At 39.8% G+C, this 25,512-nt stretch overlaps 1 protein-coding gene across 2 annotated transcripts in view; it reads right to left on the bottom strand.

Annotated features, from left to right (window-relative positions):
* The window catches only part of SH3KBP1 (SH3 domain containing kinase binding protein 1), a 133,145-nt gene that overhangs the window by 78,245 nt on the left and 29,388 nt on the right, over window positions 1-25,512 (bottom strand). For both annotated transcript variants that reach the window (XM_056861727.1, XM_056861726.1), the window contains exons 2-3: window positions 18,171-18,294; window positions 860-966 (exon numbers count right to left, since the gene is read on the bottom strand). In XM_056861727.1, the coding sequence (XP_056717705.1) occupies window positions 860-966; window positions 18,171-18,294 (231 nt within the window). The remainder of the gene's footprint in view (window positions 1-859; window positions 967-18,170; window positions 18,295-25,512) is intronic.

Below are 25,512 nucleotides of genomic sequence, written 5' to 3' on the forward strand. Positions count from 1 at the left end.
GGCAGCTTGCTGGGTGACCTTGGGCCAGTCACACACTCTCAGACTAACCTACCTCACAAGATCTAATACTAAATAAATAAATAGAATCATTAAAATGTATAGCGGAATAGTAATTATATGAGTGCTTTAAAAAATTGAAAATAACATATTCATTTATGTCTTTTACAACTGTATTTGTATTTTGTGTTAGATCCCCTGATGAAGCAAATTGCTAAAAGTATAGGGATCTAGAAGAACTAAATAAACTCTGTATCCTGCAGTTTGCTCTCCTTTGTCTTTATTTTTATTAACAAGTTATCCTACTGTTCACCATAGAAACCCCTTGCACCCCAAAAGTCCTTCTGCTCTGAATCCTGGGTGAAAATGTTGGTTCATGTTATGACTATGCTCCACAATTACTACAACCCCTTCTCTGAACACCCACACAGTGCCTCCTCTCTCATCCCTACCTAATTTCCTCAAAACCCAGTTTGGTAAAACTTTAGTTTAACCTCTTAGTTTTCATCTCCTACTGGAACTCTGAACCGAAAGCAATTCTTTCATCTGTTACTCACACTCAAATCTTGTTTACTTCTCTTGTCAGCCTCCACTTCAGGGCAGGGAGCTGTCACCTTGTTTTTTATGCATACCTATGCACAGTCCATATTGATAATTCCATATAAATAAATATACTTAGGCATGTGCAAAAACACAACAGCATGTTGTTGTAGCTTTAATTACCAGATTACCACACACAAAGCTGTCTTTGAGATTTAGCAAATTGGGCACATCTTGTGCCATATGGTTTTAAATGATGTGAAGTTTTAAGCCAATAAAAGCCTACTGGAAAATGAATTATCAGTGAAAGAACACTACTTACTTCTCCTACTACCTCAATGATGTCTCCAACTTTTAACTCCAGCTCATCTTCATTCTGAGGCATGTAACTGAAAGCCACCTGACATCTTCTCCGCCTATTTCGATCTCCTAAATACAAAAAAAAAAACACCATTATTGCTGTTATTAGTAATAAATCTGCACTATCAGTAAAGTGTTAATTACACTTCCATGACAAAGCTACTTTGCTCTTCTTCACAAACTTGTGCAACTTACTGGAAATGCAGCATCACTACGGAAAATATTATTTTGAATATCTGCAATGATTAGCAAATGAACGCTAAAACCTCTGAGAAAGCAACACAAGCACACCTTGGAGACACTGCGGGTTTGGTTCCAGACCACCGCAATAAAATGAATATCACAACAGAGTGAGTCACACAACTTTTTTTTGTTTCTCAGTGCAGACAAAAGTTATGTTTACATTATAAGTATGCAATAGCCAGGGAGAGCAGGGTATAAGGTTGAAATAATAATAAATAATATGTCTTTAAAAATGAACTGTACTAATGAGGAAGTTTGCAATATTGCAAGAATTACCAAAATATGACACAGAGACATGCTGTTGGGAAAGTGAGCACGTGCTGATGGGAAAATAGTGCTGATAGACTTGCTGAAAAATGCGATATCTGCGAAGAGCAATAAAGAGAACCACACTAAAACAAGGTATGCTTGTATAGTATTTAAAGCTCACATATTTGTACCCTTCTGTGTAAGTCCCACAAGGTAAGTCATAGCTTTGCTCCCACACAGTCCAAATGAAAATGCCGAACCACAATACAGGTTAAGCAAAGGATTAATTTTAAGAACAGTTGAACTCCAGTTCACCAAAACTTTCCTTCCTAATAGCGTGGGTTCCCTAACGTATTATCAAGCAGATTTGCCAATGCATGGGCAGAACAACCTTGAATCAAAGCTTGAAGAAGTAATATAACTGGACCACACTTTTCCTTGCTTGTGCATCAAAAGGTGCCAAGAGATACTGCTGTGCAACACCATTCCCCTATGCTCTGTCAGTATGCAGGTTCAAATCATGATGTTCCCTACCAAGAATTCCCTCCCTTGGCACTCTGATTGGGAAGCCCACAGTGTCTGGTCTTATGAGCTCCCCTGTCAACAGATGTCTAGTTAAATCAAAACACCGAACCCATGTTTATCTGGCCCCAAAAGGGCCAACCCTAGCTCAGCACCTCTCACTCCACCTGCCAACAGTAAACTGCACATGCCACCATCTCGTTCTCCTAAAATCAAATTACCTGAATTGGAGAAATTAATCCCACCAAGTCTATAAAGATGTGGAAGGGTGGATTAGGTGGCCCAATGAAGAATAATTCCTGCTCCTGCCACTGCTGACCTCTGCAAATCCCTGTTAGTGCAGGAGTGACTGGGGATCTGCTTGTTCCACTGTTTGCTACTTCCTACTCTGGTGTTCAGGAGAGTAAGGAGGGTGGTACTGTTGCTGCTGTCTGTAACGACTCTGGAACTGGAAATGGTAAGAATGCTTTAGGAAATACCTCTGCTTGTACAAGAGAGCTGGTTGAGTGGTTATCCCCAAGGAATTTGCTGTTATTTTTACATATTCTGTTCAACATCCGTTTGGGAATCAAAAAGTTCCTTTCCTTCAATCTTGGTTTTTCAGTGTTGACTCTGGTGTCATTGGGGTCACTGGGGGTATATGGGGAGGTAGTTGTGAATTTCCTGCATTGTGCAGGGGGTTGGACTAGATGACCCTGGTGGTCCCTTCCAACTCTATGATTCTATGATTGGGTAACATGGAACACTTTAACCAGGAATGATGCCCTAGCACCACTCCTGATGCCATGACTCGTCTACAGCAATCAGCTGCATCAACATTTCTGAAACCAAAGAATTAGCTTGGGGGTGTTGAAAAAGGAACTCACATCTTTCTTCCCTAATTCTATATAAGTTTTCCAACTTTTTTTTTTTTTACCAAGGCAGGGCCAGAAGCAGATTTGGCCCATATGTTATTAGCAATGTCCAATAGTCCTTGGAGCGCGAGGAATGCTACTGGACCCATATTAGAATTGTAAAGGACTTTGAGAATCAGATCCAAGGGCTTTGGATTCAATGAAAGATAGTCCAACTCCAATGCCTTGGCCATCCTGATTTGCTATTCAGAGTACAATCTCAAGTCCTCTGTTGGTGATACAGGTGAGTGACATCCAACGGCATCTTCTGGAGATGGCACTGAGGGTGATTTGGAGTTTAAGTTGGAACCATGAGCCAGACCTTCCTCCTAATCTGACGGAAGCTGTTAACTCGACGCCAGGGCCCTGAAGTTGTGCATCCATGTCAATGGCGCAGGACCAGCTCAGATATGATGACAGAAGGCATAAGCATAAACAAATAACATGGCTGCTGATCCCATTGACCCCACTGAGGTAGGTACATGGGGAGGAGAGGGGAACCATGGGTCATGGGCCGGACCCCAGGGAAAGGGGGTGCCAGGCATAATTCCTTGCTGTGCTGGAAGAAACAGCACCTTCTGTGGGTGTGACACCAATGAGGACAGAGGCGGAGGTACTCCAAAAACCTCATTGTCTGAAGACTGTGGGGAGTCTGATGCTCTCATTGATGGAGAAGGTGTACGAGGTCAAAGCCCTTGGTCGGAGTCGATCCGAGAGGGAGAAGCTTGGTGCCAAGGAGAAGGCGACTTTCAACATTGACAGGAAGGCAATGAATGGTGTTGAGAAGTTGATGGAATGTGCTTCTTTTTTTCTTTGCCTTCTTAGATGGTGGTTCAAATACTGCCCTTGGAGTGGAAGCTACCCTATGAGGTTGCTTAGCGGCCAGTTCCAATGTCGGGGTGGAGGGCACAGATACTACAGAGACAGCATACAGGCCCAGTTTTCTAGCTGAGCCAGGTGCTTTTTGAGCTGGGGTTCGGGAGACCCCAGTGCTTTCCCCCACAATGTAGCTTTCAGCCTAGTGGCCCTTTCATGATGGGCCTTTACGGTAAATTGGTGGCAGACCTCACAAGCCATAGCATTGTGACCTTCCCCCAAACAGGACAAGATTCATTCTTGTCATTTTGAGCCATTTTAGTCCCAAACTTGACACTTTTTAAAAGAGTGCCATGATCTGACTTTTTACCAGAAACCCTCTGATGAAAATCCTGAGGATAAATGCTTGAAGAGAAAGTTTTGGAAACTATCCTCCCACCACGGTGGTGAAGAGAGGACTGAGGGAAGAACCCTTTCCCCATTTCCCTCATGTGCCAGTTTGGGCAGGAAATGGCAGTGCAAGACATGGGGGGGGGGAGCATTCCTAGTGCTTCGGATCTTCTAGAAAGCTTTGGATTCTTTTATCTCTACGGCTGGCCTGAAAACAGAAAATACTAAAGGTTGTGTCCCATTTTTAAAGTAACTTGGTGCACTGCCAATATTTCTCCCCTATATTTTCTGCTGCAGAAACAACTGTAGTCTTTTGAATTGGATTCTGTGTTATTCTTACTGCTATTAACATAGAAATGTGAACCTATTGTACTGAAAAACAAGAGTCAAGTTATTTTATGAAACGGAAGAGCAGGGTAACAAACATAGCTCTGACTCAAATAATAGATGACATTTTAAAAGCCAATTTTAAATTAAATGTAGTTCGAGATCATAATTTTTAAACTCTCTATATAGGGAATCAACATTCTCCTAATTGGTTTAGTAATCTGAAATAACTAGCCAAATAAAAATGTGTTTTAACAAAGCTGTAATGTAATTCTATTATTTCCACAGTGTTCCTGTAGGTCTCCTTGGAAACCAGATCTTGTCTCTAAAACCTATACTGTAAAATATATTTTAAAAGTTTATTTTGCTTTCAACATGAGTTAGAAAAATGTAGCACCTCATGATGAAAATATTTCTTGGAAATGGATGACAAATCAATTTAATGATAATTTTAAATGTTTTCCCCCTATTCTTTGGCCATTTCCCATTCTTACCCCAGTGAAAAGGATGCAAGATTTAAACACACCAATTAATCAACCAAAGCTTTAGTTGTCCGTTAGTAACAACCAATTTTACATCAGAGAGTACAAATTTATAATCAATAGCCTAGCAAGAATTAATTATACATTAGTTTTAAATTAGTTTGGTTCGTGCAAAGGTAAAGGCATAGGTGGTCCCCTGTGCAAGCACCGGGTCATTACTGACTCATGGGATGATGTCACATCACGACATTTACTAGGCAGTCTATATTAATGGGGTGGTTTGCCACTGACTTCCCTAGTCATCTACACTTTACCCCCAGTAAGCGGGGTACTCATTTTACCAACCTCAGAAGGATGGAAGCCTGAGTCAACTTTGAGCCAGATACCTGAGCCCGACTTCTGTCAAGATTGAACTCAGATTGTGAGCAGAGCTTTGACTGCAGTACTGCAATTTACCACTCTGTGCCACGGTTCTTTTATATTCTCTTAAAAGAGAATGAAATATATCAACAGCTTTCCCTTCTAATAATGAACGCTGCTTAAACTTTCAGAATGGCAACAATATTATAGCTTTAGTAATATGCACATTTTTTTTATTTAAATGAAAGAAACTGAGAACAACCCCTTTGGAGGAATGCACTTGAAAACTAAATGTCAATTGTTCATGTGCGTAATTTATTTTGGGACAAGTCGTTCATTGGGATCTCTACTAAAAGAATCCCCCTGGGTATTTTAGGGTAAACATGCTAATCATCCTTTGGTGAAATGCACACTCCACTTTGGGTTACATTACACTTTTGAGACTTTGAGGGCTACAAAACCCCCACAATTATTCCAGGTAGTTTTGGAGAACAAAGGCAGGAAACAGGACAGCAGTTTCTTTCTTTCTTTATTCTATTTTATATCCTGCCCTTCCCAGCAAAGCTGGTACTCAAGGCTTGGTTATACAAATGATTATAGACAACAGAGAACAATCAAATTGCTGTTTCAGACCCTAGCATGTCCATAGTCTGGGGGTGCTTTTGGACCAAGGTCTACTGCTAGGTAGTGAGTGGCAGATGTGGCCAGGAGTACCTTTTACCGGCTTCGACTGGGTAGCCAGCTGCAGCTTTTCCTGAGCAGAAAAGATCTGTCCACTGTTGTGTATGCCCTGGTTACATCTAGATTAGATTACTGCAATGCTCTTTACATAGGACTGTCCTTCAGAAGCACACTTCAATTGCTGCAGGCTGCTGGTACGGTTGTTTCTTGGAATGGGCAGTAGGGACAACATCACTCTAGTCTTGGCCCATTTACACTGGGCACAATTCAAGATGCTGGTGTTGATTTTTAATGCCAAGGCTAGCTCGATCTTGCCAAATATCGGAAGCTTAACAGGGTCGGCCCGGGTCAGTATTTGGATGGGAGATCACCAAAGAATACCAGGGTCGCTACACAGAGGCAGGCAATGGCAAACCACTTCTGAACGTCTCTGCTTGAATAATTGGTCATGGCACCAAAACTCTGGAACAATCTCCTCAGGGAGATTAATCTTTTCCCTACTGTTGCCATCTTCTGCCAGTGAGTGAAGACTTTCTTTGTTTCATTCGGTGTTCCCTCTCTCCCTCTTTCCAGTGTTTTAATGGTTGTTTTATATATCTTTGTATATGTTTTAGCTCTGGTTTTGTTTACATTATTTTTGCTTGGTTTTAATTGTTTTAAAATGTGATTTTATTAAGGATATTTTAATTTGTTTGTCACCTCGATGGCCCTTGTGCGGGCAGAAAGGTGGGATATATATTTTGTGAAATAAGTATATAACTATGGCCTCATGAGATAGAGGTTAACAAAGAAAAATCCTAGAGTGTTTTGCTACAACAGTTGAAGATGGGAAGACTGTAATGCTGGGCTGCAGGTTCATTAGTGTTAACATAGATTAAGTACATTTGAAATGATAAATTTTTTCAGAGTCACCTCAGGGCAGTGACTGGCACACAACACAACGGTCTCGTATAAATCACCCCTGTGTAAGCAAGTGATCCATTAATAGTGCCAACTGTACTACCACAGATAAAGTTTTACAGTACTGAAGTCAAAGTAAACGCTGAAAGAGAAAAAATCCTCCTCACAGGTGCTCCATATCTATTAACTTTAAAAGCATTTCAAGTCTCCGAACAGTAATTATTATAAAATAAAAAGTGGGAGACATGAAACTGGCAATGGATGAAAGGAGAAGTACTAGCTTTGGAAGAACACTGCCCCCCCCCAAGGTCAATTCCCTCTGTTCCACGTTGCCCTTGAAAATACAAAGTGCCAGACCGCCTTCTATTTTAAAATACCCTGGCTGTAGATTGAACTGTTTGTATGTTTCACGGGGCTACGCCATCTTTCTGCAGGCATAACTCAATGCAAGCAAAAAGGGGTGTTCCCAGGGCAAAAGGGCTTTGGAAACACTCCCCTGGACATCAGCGCAGGCACTTGTGCTGGAGAAATGTTGCGGGGGAGGCAGCACCTGTGCATGAGGTTCATGCTGTCGCACCCTCTCCAGAGCCAGCATGTCACCCTGAGCCAGCGTCCATGCCACTTTGGATGGCACAAATGGCAGACACTGCTGCTGGGGTGATGCTGGCCCCTAAGCAGCTCCACCTCCACTTCAGGATTGCATGGGAACACCTTTTCCAGCCAAGAGTATACATCAGTTGATAAACACACAACAGCAAGTTGCTATATTCAACTGGAACTTTAGCTATTGGGCTACAACCTTAGCAACATAGACTAGATAACCTCTGCATACTTGACTTTTCTAAGGAACAGCTGCCTTGCCCTAGCTGAGTTTATACAAATGGTAAAAGAGCTAAGGCATCCCATTGTAATAGAAAATGCAAAACTGTTGTCCCTCTTCAAGAAAAAACTCCTGCTTCTGGCATAATAGAATGAAAGCCCTTGTTCTTGGGCAGAGATGCTGATGACCAATTTACACAACATCTTTTCCAAAATTTTGGCTTATACAGGAACCAACACTAATATTAGTCTGGTTCAACTAGGAAAATGCCGGTAATGAGGGAGTGTTAGGATAAACTGGGACAAGATACTATGATTGCCAGTAAAATTTGCACATTTGGTGGAACATTTGTTAGTTGGATACATTTGCACTACACTTCTTTTTAATCTGCATTTGTTTGCTGTGAATTGTCATCGTGTACCCCAGGAAGTAAAATTTCCATGAGCTAAACTTAGAATATACACATATGTTTAAGTCCATGGCAGTATAAAATCAGAATAGCTCATAGATTCTGACATGTCAGAATTATGGGTTGGATCCATACATCTATTTTCACTAGCAGAAAAGGTGGTTGGATCTAACCCAATGTCTAATTTAATCCAATAGTAACCAGACAAGTTGATTGTAGCACAATATGGTAGCCTGAAAAGTTTCTAAAACGTGCTAGAAATACATAAGAATTAATTGCATCTGAAACAGATCTTTGGATCCTGACCTTTTATTGTTAAATACAAAGTATTACCATCACCTGGTTTTGGAAACATTCTCACAGAACTGGGAAGCTGAGACAAGTTTCATTTGACCCCTTAAATTAACAAGCATTTGTCACTTCCATCACAGAGAGGTCTCATACCAGCTCAGACATTCATATGGACAGCTTGAAATGCCTCCTCTCCAAATCTTACACAAATGTGACTTCTTGCATCATTCTGGGCCAACCTGTACTCTCCACCCACAACATAAGAGTGGGGAAATACACACTGTTCCACATAGTCCACCACAAGGGGGCAGCCATTGTAAAGGAAGGAGGCCATTACGAATACCCCACGTTTAGATTCAGCATCTGTTTTAAAGTGCAGATGTCCAAATTTACAAAAGAAAAGACAGCATAGTAAAATTAGTTGTCTAGCAACCTCCTGGAGGATGTCTGAGGAAAAAATAGATGTTCCATCATAATTTGTAAAATTGCTAGTTTTCTAAATGCAACACATAAGCATATTGTTTGTGTGTGACTCAAGTAATAAGCCATTTTATAAAATGCCAGATTCCAAACATTTAATTCCTAAATTGGGCATATATATAAATGTGAGTTTATTGTGAATAGCAGCTACAGCATTAGCTGGTGGGACTGAACATACGGCAGTTGAAAATTAATAACATCCCATTTATAAAATTACTTTATAAGAAATACTACTTAGTTCTTCTTTTTTAGAAATTAGACAACCCCATTTAAGTGATTTTAAACACGCTCCAGCTTGGAAATATTCCAGATTAGTCATATGTTTGCCAAGAATTTAAAAATGGATTTAGCATAACAAAGACAAACAGCATGAATCCCAACGTAAAACTATATAGGAGTTCAGCGGAATTTTTCCATTGCTCTTTGCAACATTTCCTTAATGGTTCTCATCACAGTGCCATATATGTTTTATGTTCTTCTTTTTATCCCATCCATATCAAGCTTCTTCTCCAGACCTTGGAACACCAAGGAAATTCTGCCACTTTTACCCGTCTCTGTGCATTCTTTTCACATCCCATCAGCTGTCTGTTATTCTCTAGAATGTCCTTTCAGGCCTTTTCATAGCATAGCTGCATCGTAGCTGGGCCTTTCATCTGTTGGCTTCCTGACACAGACATTCCACAATAAATCTCCCCAGTCTGAATTTGCACTATTTAGTTATGCCTCTAATAACAAGCCTATAAGGAAAGCTCATACTATCTTCTCCTGATACAGCTTTCAGACTGCAGCCCACAGCTGGTCTCATAACGAAAGAACAGTGAACCATGTCTCCGCCTCTTCATTACATTCCCAATAATTGCCTAAAGGTTAGGATGGCATATAACTGTTGAGAATTACATAATGCGTGAGATTTGCCATTTTGGGGCTAGGCCAGGAAGATGCACTCAGTGCCCACTGGGTGAGGAGCAGGGTGGAAGGGTGTCATGGCAATGTTGAGCTTGCAGCATCGTCCAACAGGAATCACTGGGCTTCTGCAGGATTTGTGGGGAGGTAGGGGAAAGGCCACATGTGTCTGCGCCAAAGCTGGTGAAGCCCTATAAAAGAGTGGGCTTAGGAGGCCAAGGACGACATGTAGGTTCCTGCATATGGATGCCCTCCTTGGCCTCCTGAGCCCAAGGGGACAGCAAAAGGTCAAGGGTAACCAGAAACCACCTTCCCTGTCAAGACTAGGAGGGCAGGAAGGATCTCAGAAAGGTCAGTTCTACCTGGCCAAGGAAACCTACACTAACCTTTAAAAATTATATAATTTATACCATAGATGTTTTCAATCACCAGCCTTCATGCAATAAAATATTAGACTCCAAGCTGCTGCTACAGGAAAAGATTAATAGCAATGAAAGAAAGCAGCCTACCATCTTTAAGTTGCTCATGGATAGGGTTGCCAGGTCCCTCTTCTCCACCAGCGGGAGGTTTTTGGGGCGGAGCCTGAGGAGGGCAGGATTTGGGGAGGGGAGGGACTTCAATGCCATAGAGTCCAATTGCCAAAGCGGCCATTTTCTCCAGGTGAACTGATCTCTATCAGCTGGAGATCCGTTGTAATAGCAGGAGATCTCCAGCTAGTGCCTGGAGGTTGGCAACCCTACTCATAGAACAAAAAGACCTATAATTTCATTTGACTCTTTTAGTCCCAAGCAAGAGATATTCAACCACTGGGATATAGGAAAACAGTGAAGTCAAAGTAACTACTCTGCCTATCCCAAATCTGTGGACTTTAAAACGTGTACTAAAATTTCTAATTCACATTTAAAAAATTCTATTGAGTTATATTGTAAATCTAAAATTGACCTATGAACTACACCAGTCAGATATTTATACGCTGTCTCACAGAGCAATATACTTTCAGTTATCAGAGGGCACTAAACTCTCTTGCCCCTTAAACCAAGCCTTTAATACTCAAGACAGTATGGAAATGTGTAAAGATCAAAAAGGGAATGGCCTAAAAGGTCCCATAAGGAATCTGCTAAGAGAGGTGGCCTTATCTCTGCAGAGAAATGTGTTAACAGTAAGTTTTCTGAATTCCTCAAATTTTGCCTATATAACTTGAGTACAACCAATTGGCACAAGCAGTCACCCACTTTTAACCTGATTTCCTTTTTTCTTACTTTGAAATGTCACAAGAGGGAAAAAATCTTGTACTATAGTCAAATTGTAAAAGTAATTAAAAACTAATTGGTTAGTACAAGACAAGATATATCGAAGTGCTATTAAAATGCTAAGGCTTAAATGTTATTGCCATCGTAACAGAGTGTACTTCCTTCACATTCTGGTGCCCCAGATCTCTGAGGCCCAATTGCCATTTGCCATATGGCACCTTCCATTACCCTCCTCCATTCACTCCCAAAAAAACCACCCACAGTTCTGAGTCCATTAGAACACCAAAAAGAAATGCAAAAATATCATAAGCAAAATGTACCAGGGGCTTCAGTTTCCTGGACCCACATCCTGAGAACCTTTTAATCAAATGCCTCATTCTCCCAGATTTTTTAATGTTTTGGTTTAATTTTTGTAGCCTCCAACCTAAAACCTTATTCCCTAATATGGGGCTTGGATGTTATTTTCTTGTTCTTCTAGTTACCCATCAGAGACCTTTTGCCTCTATATAATACATTTATGGATTATCTTCTCATATCTTACTAAACAACATATTTGCAACATTTCTGAATGCAACTATGAAAAGACAAAGACCATCTCTATGCATGAGCAAAACATCCTAGGGTTAGAAAATGTAGTTTAAAAAAGGAATATAGCATTTGTCTCATATTATTAGCTGCACCAAATTTGTCCTGTCTTCATACCTAAAACCTGACAGACGATGCAATAGGACAAATATTGTGGTAAATCTTCTCCTCTTTAGTCTGTATAATTTTTGTATTTATTTTCAGAGTCTCCAACGGTTTTGTCATGTGATATGTTTCAAATAGAAAACTGGATCCCTTGTCAATTTCTGGTACCTTGCCTACTAGTTATACTTCTAAAGAAAACAAGGTAAATCAGATATTTCTTATGTTCTTAAACAAGACTGCCCACTCAAGATCACTTTAATATATTTTATCTTAGTTGTTAAGGAATGTTCATAATGCATTCTTGCTTTGTGAAATTAATATATATCAGTGGACTTTAAGGAATTAGTGTAAAAAAGGAAAGCAGACCACACAAAACTGGAGCCATCCTAATCTTGTTATAGAAGATACAGTGCAATTCAAAACACTGGCGCACATTGTATCAATAGATTGGATCCCGTGGAAAATTTGACAGAGAAAGATGTGCTGTGCTGATGGAAAACCTTCTGTGAGCAGAAATGTTCACCAGGATCCAAGCCAATGTTTTCTCCAGCTGCATTCCTGTTTCACATCTTCGGAACATTGTTACCAGTTTCTTTCTAGTCCATTAAGCACAAATACTGAAATACTCCTTTCATATATTGCAGAGATTACATTAGCCAATGCTGAATCCTTGAAAAGCAATAAAGTACATAAACACAGGCATCAAACACTGTCAAATAGGACACTGCTTGGTTGTACACGCACACACATACAAAATAAACCCCCAACCAGTGGCTCAGATCCCACTGCAATTTTTGCCAATTCCTCCCACCTGCAGCAGTCCAAAACACACCCTGAAATGCTGCTACTTGACAATGGGAGACTCCAAGGAATAATTTAAGATTGATTAATATTGCCCCCCTTTGAATTTGCAGAAATCTAGGCACGCCTCTATCTGCATTTTCAAAAAAAAGTGACAGATTAAAAAAAAAAAACACATAATGAATCTATTAATAGGTTCACACGCTCATTTTTAAGCAAGTTTTTTTTAACCCTTTGCAAATTTTACTACAGCTTTATTTAAAAATGTTTATTTACTTCATTTATACCCTAACTTTCACAATGGGCACTAGGAGCTGTGGGAATTTTTTTTTGGTATTTTTCAAGTTCGGGTTTATCAAACCTGGAAATTAAATTATCAGGTTTGAAACACCTGAACCCCCAAAATACCGGAAAAAACAGAATCTGTCAGATCCACCCCGCTGGGCTTCTCTGGGGCGTATCTGACTGCAATCCAGCCCACACCGCTTCTTTAGACTCCAGAGAAGTAGCACGGGCTGGACTCCAGGATGCTCGCCTGCAGCCAGAATAGGAAGTCTCCCCCCCCCTTTTTCTCTGAGCTGTCATTACGTAGAGAAAGGAGGGAGCCTTGTCATTCTGACTGCAGGTGAGTGCAGGGGTTTCCAGCGCATCCACTTGCAGCCAGAATAGGAAGCCTCCCGCCTTTCTTTCCAGGCTGACAACACAGAGAAAAAGGAGGGAGGCTTGCCATTCTGGCTGTAGGCGAGCGCAGGGGACATCAGCGTACCTGCCTGCAGCCAGAATAGAAAACGAGATCTAAAGCAGTTCCATGCCGCCCCGATTCTTGGGAGCCCCAAAAATCTGGGTGGCATGGAATTGATTCAAAGGCAGATAAGTCAGGAAGGAGGGAGGGAGGGCAGAATGACAGTGGGGCCAAAGTGACTCCCTTTATTGCCACCTTTTTCCTTACCGGTAAACCCCCCCCCCATACCAAAAAGGTATTTTTCGTGGATTTTTTTTTTACTTTGGTAAATATGATATGCACACCCCTAGAGGGGACCAAAGCTGCTTACATTATTCTCCTCTCCTCCATTTTGCCCCTCACAAACATCCTGTGGCATAAGTTAGGCTGACAGGGTGTGACCAGCCAAAGGTCACCAAGCAAGCTTCAACGGCAGAGTGGGGATTCAAACATGGGTCTCCCAAAACCTAGTCTAACACTCTAACCACTACACCATAATGCATGGTGTGGAGAAAAAGGAGAAAGGGAGAGAACCTCCCACTATACATGTATGGTATACAATATCACACCTTACTGGCTACAACTCTTCTGTGGTACAATATCACACCTTACTGGCTACAACTCTTCTGTTAGTGAAATATTTCAGTGCCTGAAAGTTGCACTGTCATCACATACAAAATATGTTGAATCCTATGAATGAATTCCACTAGCAGCAATCTCTCCTCCACCGACACCAGGCTTTGCACTCGAAGAGAGGCTTCATAATATTCAATGTAATAAGAACTCATCTTAACCCTAGCCAGCCCTGGCCCCAATTAAATCCTCTCTCAAAGGCCAAACTAGGCCTGGAAAGGACCCTGCCCCATCCCCCACCTTTTACTGACACAACCAAGCCTGGAATCTGTGTTTGCCTAGAAACAGCCACCAAGGGAATCTGTTGCTTAAAGCTACAGGCGCTCCGTTGACCCTTTTCAGGTTTTTTAAACCTCCCAATGTACTTTTTTTTTAGATTTCACATTGTTCTGCAAACCTGGAGATATTTTCAAATTTGTAGAAAGATCTGTCTTGCCTCTGCCCAGCTCCAGTCACTGGATTTAAATATCCTCATGGTTGGCCAACTTGGCTATTAGTATACACATATGATGGTGATGATACCCAAAATCAGTCCAAAATTCCTTTATTGCAAGTTCCTTTATTTTCAAGAATAATAGCTTACCTACTTAATTTAAGAACTGAATGAGCTGTCAACATAATTTTAGGCTTCTGTAACTTTTGATATTTTCATTCGCTATAATGTGCATTACACTGGTTACTGGTAGAAAGTTCAGCATCCCTTGACAGTAGAAGTTGTAAAAAGATCAACTTTAATTCAGAGGTACAGAAAATAACAACAATATATTCTCAAGAGAAATGCGCACAAATTAAAAATGTGCATTTGAACAAGCACTCTTGAGTACCTCATTTACTTTTTATTCAAACTTTAAAAACAAATCAAGACTTTTAAGATTCTAAAACTTTAATAATGTGACACACAGACAGAGTAGTCATTAGCTGGCATAACAAGATAAGGGACAAGTTTATAAGACAATGAAGGTTTCTAGCTAGATTTGAGTCCAGTAGTACCTTAGAGACCAACAAGATGTTTGGGGATGACACTCTATGGGCTGTGATGGATTCCATTTTGTGAAGCTAGGTTAGGTTTGGGTTTTGTTTTGTTTTTTAACAGAGTATTTTACAGGGGTGAGCTCTTTTTTGCCTCTCCCTGAAAGATAAAAATAAAGCCAAGGCCAATGGTGCAAGTACCATCGGCCTTGGTCTTATTTTTATCTCTCAGTAACTGCTGTGGCCCCTTTATTTTCTTCTTCTCTCTCCCTGAAACAATAACTACAGAGTGTCATAAATTACATTATTAAAAATATAGCACCAAAATGTGGCTAGGGTGAACTTTCAACCTTATAATGTCCTTTGATGAAAAGTCTCCAATGATTAGAGGTCAAAAACATGATGAAGCAGAAGAAATCAGTTCTCCAGCAAAGACTACGGTTTCAGAGACATCATTTCTGTGAATGTGATCCTTTCTTCCCAATGATCTGTCAAACTACACAGGGCCTATGAAATCAAGGTAAGACAATTTGGTGCCCATGGCTGAATGAGGTCATTGTCAGTGTAGTTTTCATTTTTAACTCCTCAAAAGTGATACTTATTGGGATTATTAATTCTAATTCTTTTACATATATATATAAAAATTTAAAAAAGTTTAACAAAAAAAGGATACTGTTCTAGTAATTATTCAACTGCTCATTTCCTTCCTCTCCATTTATTGTCGTCTTATATTTTGACATCCTACGTCCCGATACCTCCAAATAGTCCTTCTAGTACCTTCTCAAGACAACCCTGCTCAGAACATCTCCTTTAGTCCGCCCTCAAAAAGCATCTCTCAAACGTCTCTAGATCTCATCCCATAGCTCCCTTTCTTCCCTCACAAAGGAAATGATGAAAAGAATCAAGGTTACAATAAGGAGGAGGGCAGAACAAAAACCTGTTATATTGTTAAGATAAATTAAGCTTCAGCAAATAGAACATCACAACACATGCACCTTAATTAGAGGATCATCTACAGCAAAAAGAAAATCCAACTAACTGATAAAGTATGGAAATATGAAGGGCATGATAAGTTCACCAGCATAAACATAGCAAAAATCTATGACGGCCAGAGTAAAGCATTCATGGGGTTTGGCAATGTAAAAGACGACCAGTACATCTTTTTTGTTGTAAAACAACATTTCTATGCCACCTTTCCACCCAAGTTAGAGTCCCCAAGGAGAATAATTTATTTAAATGTAACTTATTTATTAAAACATTTGTATCCCACCTTCTTTCATGGTTCAAGGTGACTTACAATAACATTTTCAGTTTAAAACCGGAAGTAAAATAACAAACCCCAAATCTCTCCCCTGCCCCTCCTTAAAAGATGCCTGCCAATTTAGACTCCCTCAAAAGCCCTGGAAAACAGGAAGGCCTTGCAGTGCCTCCTGAAGATCTCCTAGGAGGAAGCCCCCTCACTTCTTCAGAGAGCCCATTCCACAGAGCCAGAGCCACAATGGAAAAGGCCAAGGCTCTGATCGATGCCAGATGGACCACCCTAAATGGTGGGATTGCCAACAGGTGGCTGCCTGATGATGATAGCAGTTGGCACACAGGAACATATGAAAAGAGAAGAAGAATTGTTTTTTTTATATGCCGACTTTCTCTACCACTTAAAGAAGAATCAAACTGGCTTACAATCACCTTCCCTTCCCCTCCCCACAACAGACACCCTGAGAGGTAGGTGGGGCTGAGAGAGTGTGACTAGCCCAAGGTCACCCAGCTGGTTTGACATAAGACCCTTTGAAATAACCTCGTTCCTTGAATCCCACCAAATGGTGACATTAAAAATTGCTGTAAAATAGAGAAAAGCAACTGCTTGAAGAACATATTCTAGACAAGCATTCCTTTATAGAGCTGCACAGAAATATTTAATGCTGTTCAAAGTTGCCAGTTTGGAAAAAACAGACTTTCATAGACGTTCTTCAGTAAAATATTCCTAGATGCAAATAAAGCATTAGGATTAAACAAACATAAGTAACTCCCTACCCACAAATGATGTGGTATGATAGATGGATGCCTATATCACCGCTTGTAGGCTCTATTCTGTGGTGATTTTGGTTCTACAAGGAATCCCACAAGGTTCTATCTTGTCTTCCATGCTTCTCAACATGAAGACACTGGGAGAGGTCATCCAGAGAGTTGGGCTGTGTTGCCACCAATATGCGGATGATACTCAGCTCCTGTCTCCCACTGAAACTGTGAACATATGCCTTGAGGTAGTTTTGGGATGGATAACATAAGAACATAAGAAAGGCCCTGCTGGATCAGACCAAGGCCCATCCAGTCCAGCAGTCTGTTTGCACAGTGGCCAACCAGGTGCCTCTAGGAAGCCACTAACAAGACGAGGGCAGCAGCACCATCCTGCCTGTGTTCCACCGCACCCAAAATAATAGGATGAGGGCTAACAAGCTGAAACTTAGTCGTGACAAAACAGAGCTACTACTGGGACGGGAAAGGCTTGACCCAGGAATTGGCGTATCTCCTGTTCTGAATGGAGTTGCACTCCCTCTAATGAGGAAAATTTGCAGCTTGGGGGTGCTGCTGGAACCAGGCCTCCTGATGAGACAGCTGCAGCCTTTCCTGGGTGGCACAGGTCTTGCCACTCAGGTGCATCCCCTGGCAATATCTTGATTAGATTACTGCAATGTGGGGCTTCTCTTGAAGATTGTCTGGGAGCTACAGCTGGTACAGAAATTGCAGTCAGAATGTTGACTGGAGTGGGTCATAGGGTCCATATCACCCCAGTCATGTTCCATCAAAACTGGCTCCCAATTTGCTTTTGGGACTAATTCAAGGTGCTGGTATTGACTTGTAAAGCCCTATACAGCTTGGGGCTAGCATACCTTCTCCCATATGAACATCCAGTCATCACTGGAGGCTGTACTTTGGGTGCCTTCATCATCTGAGGCTACAAGGGTGGCCACCCAAGAAAGCGCATTCTTGGACATGGCACAAAACTTTGGAACTCCCTCCCAGGAACATTCCTCTGTCTCTTTCAATTGTTTTCTGCTAATGGTGAAGACTCTTTTGTTTGGTGTACCCCCAGTAACACTTGCTGGCCCTCCTCCATAGTTGTGTTTCTTGTATATCTATATGTTTTTTACTGAATTGTTTAAGTACTTTATATATACTTTATTTTCAATGCTGCTTTCATGTTTAAAACATTTTAATGTCTTAATGTCCACTGCCTTGGGGACCCTACTGCCTTGGGGACCCTACTGGAAAGACGGGACAAAAATATTTTAACTAAATAAATAAAATAATAAATGCTTGACACAGCTCTTGTGCACCTGTGTTTGTCCCGGTTAAAGAGCTTTCCCACTTTAATGCAGAGAGATATGTATTTTGTCTAGTTTTATTACTGCAAACATTTCAATTTGCATTTAAATGTACTTTACCTTTTTTGGAGGTTCTAATAATTGTCTCAGACAACAGTAAAGGGCTTCCATTGGAAACTTCATGTATAGATCTTTCTGATGCTTTGCTGACAATACTTTCTTTTTTCACATCTTTTTTTATTTCCTGTATGAGAAAAAGAAACAAAGAGAGGAGGATGAGCTGTTTAGAAGATAATCTCACGCCTTGCACTTCTGAGTATTATGTGAACTTTTTGTTAATTGCTATGACCTTTAGCAATAGACCAAGGAAAAATGATTTTGTAACCAACACCAAGTCTCAATTAGGCAACCAGATAAACCTTCCATTATTACATAATATTTCTACATGAAAGTTGCTCTGAATTCTATACTGCCCTGATTTCAGCAAGCAGAATTGTTTTACACTTATGCCTATGAACATTATTAGCAAAAGAAATAAAAGAAAGAAGAGATAGAACAATGTTAAATTCTACAAGGTATTTAGTTAAATGCAGCAAGTGGGAGGCAGAGTACAAAAAGAAAATGGAACTCTACTAATGGTTCATTGGCTTTCCTTTTCATCACAGATAATTATTTTATTTTATTTTATTTGTTAAAGTTGGTATAAACTGACATACACAAATTGCTGGCCTAAAAAGAACCCAAACGGGTTTGGAATACAAGATACAAATAGCGTAAATATTTTCAAGGGTATCTCTTAGAATGGATTTATCAGACTTAACATTGTATTACAACATGGAAGCATACCTACCTGCTCAGAAGCCAATTACTTATTTAAAAAACTATTGCCCTGTCTTACCGTAGCTGAGTGTAGCTTACAAAACAAAACTTTTACCTACACAAAAATCCATGGGGTGGGGGAGAGAGAGATAAACTTTAAAATAACCATTAACATAAAACTAGCACTTTTAGCAACAACCACCTATTTTCTTTATCAAGATGACCTGGCAAAGGACCACACCTTGAACTTTTAGCTGATCAACTAATAACTGCTGAACCCCCCTCTAGTGCAAACCACGCTCCCATCAGCTAATCAACATCATCTCAGTGTTCACTGGGTTCGTTTCAGCTTAGTACCACCCTAATATTCTGATCTTGCTGGCTAGAACATATTATGTGAGAGGAGTTACCATACCAAAGTTCAGTATTTCTTCTCTGAGCATCTTTTAAGCATCTAAAATTTTTTGCTAACAGTGCTCACCATTATTAATTGAATTGTAATTTATATAAAACAGCCATAAACTTGTAATCCTAACAAGTAAAACCCCTTATAACAATTTTGTACTAATTTCAAACAGCTACTAAAATATTTAGAGAGTCAGTGTGGTGTAGTGGTTAAGGCGTTGGACTAGGACATGGGAAACTCAGGTTCAAATCCCCACTTGCACCATGGAAGTTTGCTGGGAGACCTTGGACCAGTCACACATTCTCAGCCCCAACCCAGGCTAGTATTTGGATGGGAGACCTCCAAGGAACACCAGGGTCATGACGTGGAAGCAGGAAATGGCAAACCACCTCCAGGTGTCTCTTGCTTTGAAAACTCTACGGGGTCCATGTCAGCTGTGACTTGATGGCAAAAAAAATTCAATCTGAATATCCAAACTTACGCTTGAAAACTTTCTTCATATTATTGAGTCTTGCGTTGTAATTTTAGGGATGCAACTAAATTAGACTTCTCCTTCTGGTCTTATTTTCTTGAAACAATTTCCGAGGAAAAACTGTGAATGAAGCTTGCAAATGTGTTTTGCCACCAGGAATCTGAGCTCTACTTCTGGTATTTTCTGACTAACTTTACAGTCTGTGACTAATGAAAATTAAAGTTTCTATGTTAAACTTGGTCATGCAGTTAAAGCACTACATGACCCATGTCTGGTTTCTATAACTTTACTTGGCTGATCTACAAAAAGCTGACTGATTTTTTGAATGATTATACACACTCCTTGGTTTATTATATGAGATTTACTGATCTAAAGACAGGAGCGAAGAAATACAGTGGCCTCAAGCAATGGATCAAATTCTATAGTTGTAGATGTACCTGGCCTGGAGTGTTGAACAATGGCTTGTGAACAAAGCAATTCTGTGGACAAAAACACTTAAATTTTCCTATGGAGACTTTTATTTCAGGTGCCAGGAACCAATCAGCACTGCACAGAAAACTCCTCTACAGAGTATTCCAAACGTTGAGGTTAAGTTCTAAAATGATTGGTTTCTTTAGAAACATCAGAAAAACTGAACTGTAACCTCTAGTTCTACAGCCTTTTAATTATATGTCTGGAATATTAAAGATTCTGAGTTTCATAGCCGGTGATCTGGGAGACCCAGGTTTAAATCCCCACTCTGCCATGGAAGATTTGCTGCATGACCTTGGGCTATTCAACCTAATCTCCTTTACAAGGTTGTTGTGAGGATAAAATGGAGGAGAGGTGAACAGTGTAAGGTGCTTTGGGTGCCCACTGAAAAGAAAGGCAGAGTACAGAAGATGCAAATAAGCAGTTTTTAGGTTAATGAATAACACATTCATATTATACATGTACACACACAAGTGCCTCCAGGCCCCATCTGGAGGTTGGCAACCCTAAAACTTAGATTGCTTACAGAACAAAAGAAATAATGGAATATGAGTTATGTTGTAAATTCAGGATTGTTCTTGGAATTTATTAAATCTTATAATTAACTGATAATTACCAATTTAGAGATTGGGTTTACAAAGCTGATGCTTTGATAGATTGTTCGGTAATCTTAAAATTTAAAGCAGAGCCATGATATAAATTAATTTAAAATGACCACTCTAGAGCCCTCTATCTAGTTAACATTGCAAATGCTTATATTAAAGCACATTTTACATCACTGCGCTTCCAATCCACACCAACGGCATTACTGGATGGTAGATATTCCCGATTACCAAGGGAACAATGCGTGTGTATCTGCGGATCCTCAAAACTGCAAGACTTACCTCATTATATCCTTTCTTGCCCCCTGTATGATGATTCTAGGGCCAAATTCTTAGCAGGAATATTATCTGTCATCATGATATATTTGGATGAGGATAAAATTAAATTTCTGCTGTAGGATGCTTATGTAACACATAGGGTTTCTCTGTTTGCACTAGTGACAAAGAAAATAAGATCTAAGGTTTCTGAAGGAGTTATCAATTAAGTTTAAAATGGTGAGTTAGTACATTTTGGTATCTATCATAATATTTTACTTGCTGATTTGTTTTATTTATATTGCTGTATTACTATGTTTTAGCTATTTGTATGTATTACTATTTGCTGAATTACTATGTTTTAGCTATTTGTGACAGCCAACAGCCATATACAATAAATTTTCTGGATCTCTGGATAATTAAAACAGACATGTTCCTTTTGAGTTAGTGTCTCTAGACAGGACTTTGCCTCTATCAAACACTTCCTCTTCTTCAGTTTTAAAACATTCCACAACCTTATGACTCAATTCATGTGCTATATGATCAAAGTCAAAAATTAATTGGTTAAGCAGTGTCAGAATACTTTAACTGATGCACAAAGTAAAGACTGAAAGCAAGCTAACAACACAATTGTTCTTTTCTTTTTTCCAGCTCCATGCCCCCAATTTTTTGCTTTGCATAGCCACATAGCAATTATATCGGTTTCTGGAAGCAACATGAAATTCATGTTCTTATCCTTATAACTGATAGAAGTAGAGACGCTTACAAGAAAGTCTCAAAAGAAGGAGAGACGCTTACAAGAAAGTCTCAGAGAGCAATGTTCACAAACATGCTCTTTGCTCAGAAGCTTTTTAGACATACTGTCAATGCTCTAATATGTACTTATCTTTCTGAAATATGTATCTTGCCTTTCGCTCTAAAAGGGGACATGCATGCATATATGCAGCACTTCAAAACAACACTCTGAAAACATCTTACAACCATGCTGATCACCTACTTAAGCGAGATAAAAATAACAGAACATCTCACCATCTATCCATCTACAAATCTGGTGCCAATTAACTAGAAGTCCTCTGCAACAATGCTCTTTTACAGAAGTTTCTAAAAATCACTGAAGATGATGCTACCAGATAGCATAGTGAACAATAATGAACAAAAGTTCCCTTCATACTCTTCCTAACAAAAATTATTATTTTTATTTTTTCTGAAAATCTACATACTTTCTACTATCTTATGAACCGAAGTATCCAAATACCACATCTCTGCCAGGTTGGGGTGAAATGGGTGTCAGAAAGAAATAACGTGTCTCAGACATTTGGGTGTTTCCGTCAAATGAGGTATCTCTTCTAAAGACAGAATTTTTACCATGTGTCCATTATAGGCCATCATGAAGAAAGTGGGATAATAAATATTACCCCTCCCCATGAACATGCAAGACAGCCTTCCTTTCATAAATATTCCTATACAACATTAATACTTTTCTATTTAGGAGTCAAAAAAGTGCCTCAGAACTGGGTATCCATCAGTTTAGAGTATCCCTTCATAGCACTTAACACAAAACCTTTTGATCACTCATATTACAGAATTTAAGTATGTAACACTGAAAGTCATTTAGCCTGTCAAAGAAACTAAATATTGGTACCGGTACATATATATTTAATTATCTCTTCTGAAGCATACTTTTGTGGAGGAGGCTTAAGACGTGACTAAACTGAGATCAGAACAATATACCCAACCACAACTTCTGCTTTCTGCTCTTAGAGATGAAAAGTAGACATTTCCCCTTTTCCCCCAATTATTGAAATAAATACTAATGCATATGAAAATAGGTTATGATTTTTAAAAGAACGATTGGCTCCTTACTCTTGCAACAGAAAAGAAGTGTTTTAAGAGCAGTCACCATGGTTTGAATGCACATAAAAATAGACATATGCAAAGGGACCAGTAATAAGGCAATCAGCAGCTCAGACCTACCTCCTCCTTCGTTTCAACCCACTATCGAATCTCAATAAGTTAGAAGTATTATTTTTAAAACAGCACCAGCTATGTAGAGGGCACATAATGAACTCAAACCATCATAATAATTGAAAGCAATATTACCAAGTATGGGACCAACAAATGTAGCATACTAGTGCCAGTTAGTTTGCGTTGGTCATTTACTGGGCCTCACCATGAGCTGACCTCAACCGACGTGGTTAGCTCCAGCACTCCTGCGCTTCATCTATCTTCAAATGAGCACAGGCCAGCAGAATGTGCCACATATGAGCACCACAGTGAATTTCCTGTTTTTGCTCTGCGCCTAGGATTGCGAAACGAGAGCAGTTGTCAGTCACCTGGCAGACTACAAACACCTGGTTGATAGAGTGCTTTTAGTCTGTTAGGTCAAAAGTAGTACAGGCCCAGCCTGGGGAAATGATGGCAGGAAACAAAGCTCAAGAACCATATTTCTTTTCTACACATCCTGCAACCTTAATGAAGATTCTTAAAGAGCTGGCATGAAATGTTACTGCCCCTTTTCCTTTTTATCAATTTTTTTTGTCCGTCATTAAACAATTCAAATGAAAATAAACAGGCAATTCCTGTGACACAGAAATTACACGGGAAACACACACACACACACAGTTATATTCAAGTAAGGTGCACAGCTATATATTGTACTTGCTAGTCCAAACAATACATTTGAATAGTATAACAGAAGTGTTCAGAATGCTAAATGTTTAACTTCTTAATAGTATGCTGTGTGTTATAATAATATGTATGTTATACATGTGAGTAAATGCGTAAGCTACAGTGGTCTCGCCCAGTTGAATTACATATGCATTTTAATTCATGCTTGAAATTGCTGGCCAAAAGAACAAAATCACAAAAGTGCAAATAACAGGCCTAGAAACCGGAAAGGACACCTGAGACTGAAATACGCGTCTACAAAATATGGTTTATGATGCTCATGGAAAAATATACGCATATAGGAAATTCTGGGAAGGGCACAGAACTTTGCAGGACCAATTCATAGAATTGTGGCATCCTTTTATTATATACTGTGTTATATAACATGTGTTATATGTATTTGTCTGAAGTTGATTATTGTGTATCACAACATTGTAAGGAATACCTGATGAAATATCATGAAGCATGATTGCCTTGAGATACAATACTCCAGTGATGTCAGAACTGATTGTCACATATGTTGTTATATTTATATTCTGCTTGTCTTGCTGAACAAAATCCATTATTATTTACAGTCTGCTTATCTCATTATTTCTAGCACAAGTAGTATATTGCAGAAATTGGATGTTATGTCTTCTTTTTAATGCATTTTAATTATCTTAAAGAGCCATACCAAAGTATTCATACCAGTGCAAATATAGGATCCAGGCTATGCTGGCTGAAGACCTATGGGAGAACGGGCTTCTGAATAAGCATATTTTTTTAGAGGTTGATTGACTTAGATAGGGTGACATTCTTGACACAGGTCACAAAGCTCATATCCTGCCAGAATTTTTGTTAGTCTTTAAGGTGCTACACAACTCTTGCTATTTTCTTCTACTATTCTTGACACAGAGATGGGCAAATAGTGTTTCCTGAGTTTACAGTTTTACCATATGGGAGCTGTGTTTGCAGGTGGAAACTCTAAAGCTATGTTTATTATCCTACTAACCTTGATATTTATGGCCTAAAGGGCTGAAGAGCTCTGATGGCTCAATATATTCCTTGTGTATCTGGGATATTAGGATGTTCCTTGCTGGGAGTACCCCTTATCAATTCTTTCTTTTTTATCTAGAAGTCTTCATTTCATATAAAGTGACATGCATTATCCCTCATATCTGACTACTTGCGGTCAAACATTCTTGGGGCATTTTGTTCCTGCATTCCTGGCACCAAGTCAAGAGATGTTGTGGGGATGCTTTGCCCCATGCCTCTGGTCCATGTTAACCAGGGGATCTTTCGGTTGCACACATAACTGGCCAATGGGGGTCAATGGGCTACTGTAACAGTTCTTACACAGGGTTGAAATGGGGTTATTTTTACAGTGGTGCTGTGCTCCTCTGTGTCTCCTTCAACACCCACCCCCCAGGAAGAGATACAAAAACAGAAAGGCAGCAGAAGAGACAGAAAACAGTATCATCATTTAGAGAAGCATCTTTACAAGTGAGGCACAAAAAGAGCATGGACTGAAAATGAAAATAAATATCAGCTGCAGCAAAGACTCTAAGTGTCTCGAAGGACACAACTCAGCAAATTCCTTTACCTAAAAAGGCACTAAGCAGTTAAAACAGCCTCATTCCCTCCACTGTAATGAGGAAACTGCAGTAGGACATTAAGGGGGAAGGAGGGAGAAACTAGCAACTCAAAGGTGTCCACTAAGGGTTTCCAACCTCCAGGTAGTGTCTGGAGTTCTGGAATTATGACTCATCTCTAGACTCACATATCAATTTC

Source organism: Euleptes europaea, chromosome 16, assembly GCF_029931775.1.
Source record: "Euleptes europaea isolate rEulEur1 chromosome 16, rEulEur1.hap1, whole genome shotgun sequence".
NCBI classification, from domain to species: domain Eukaryota; kingdom Metazoa; phylum Chordata; class Lepidosauria; order Squamata; family Sphaerodactylidae; genus Euleptes; species Euleptes europaea.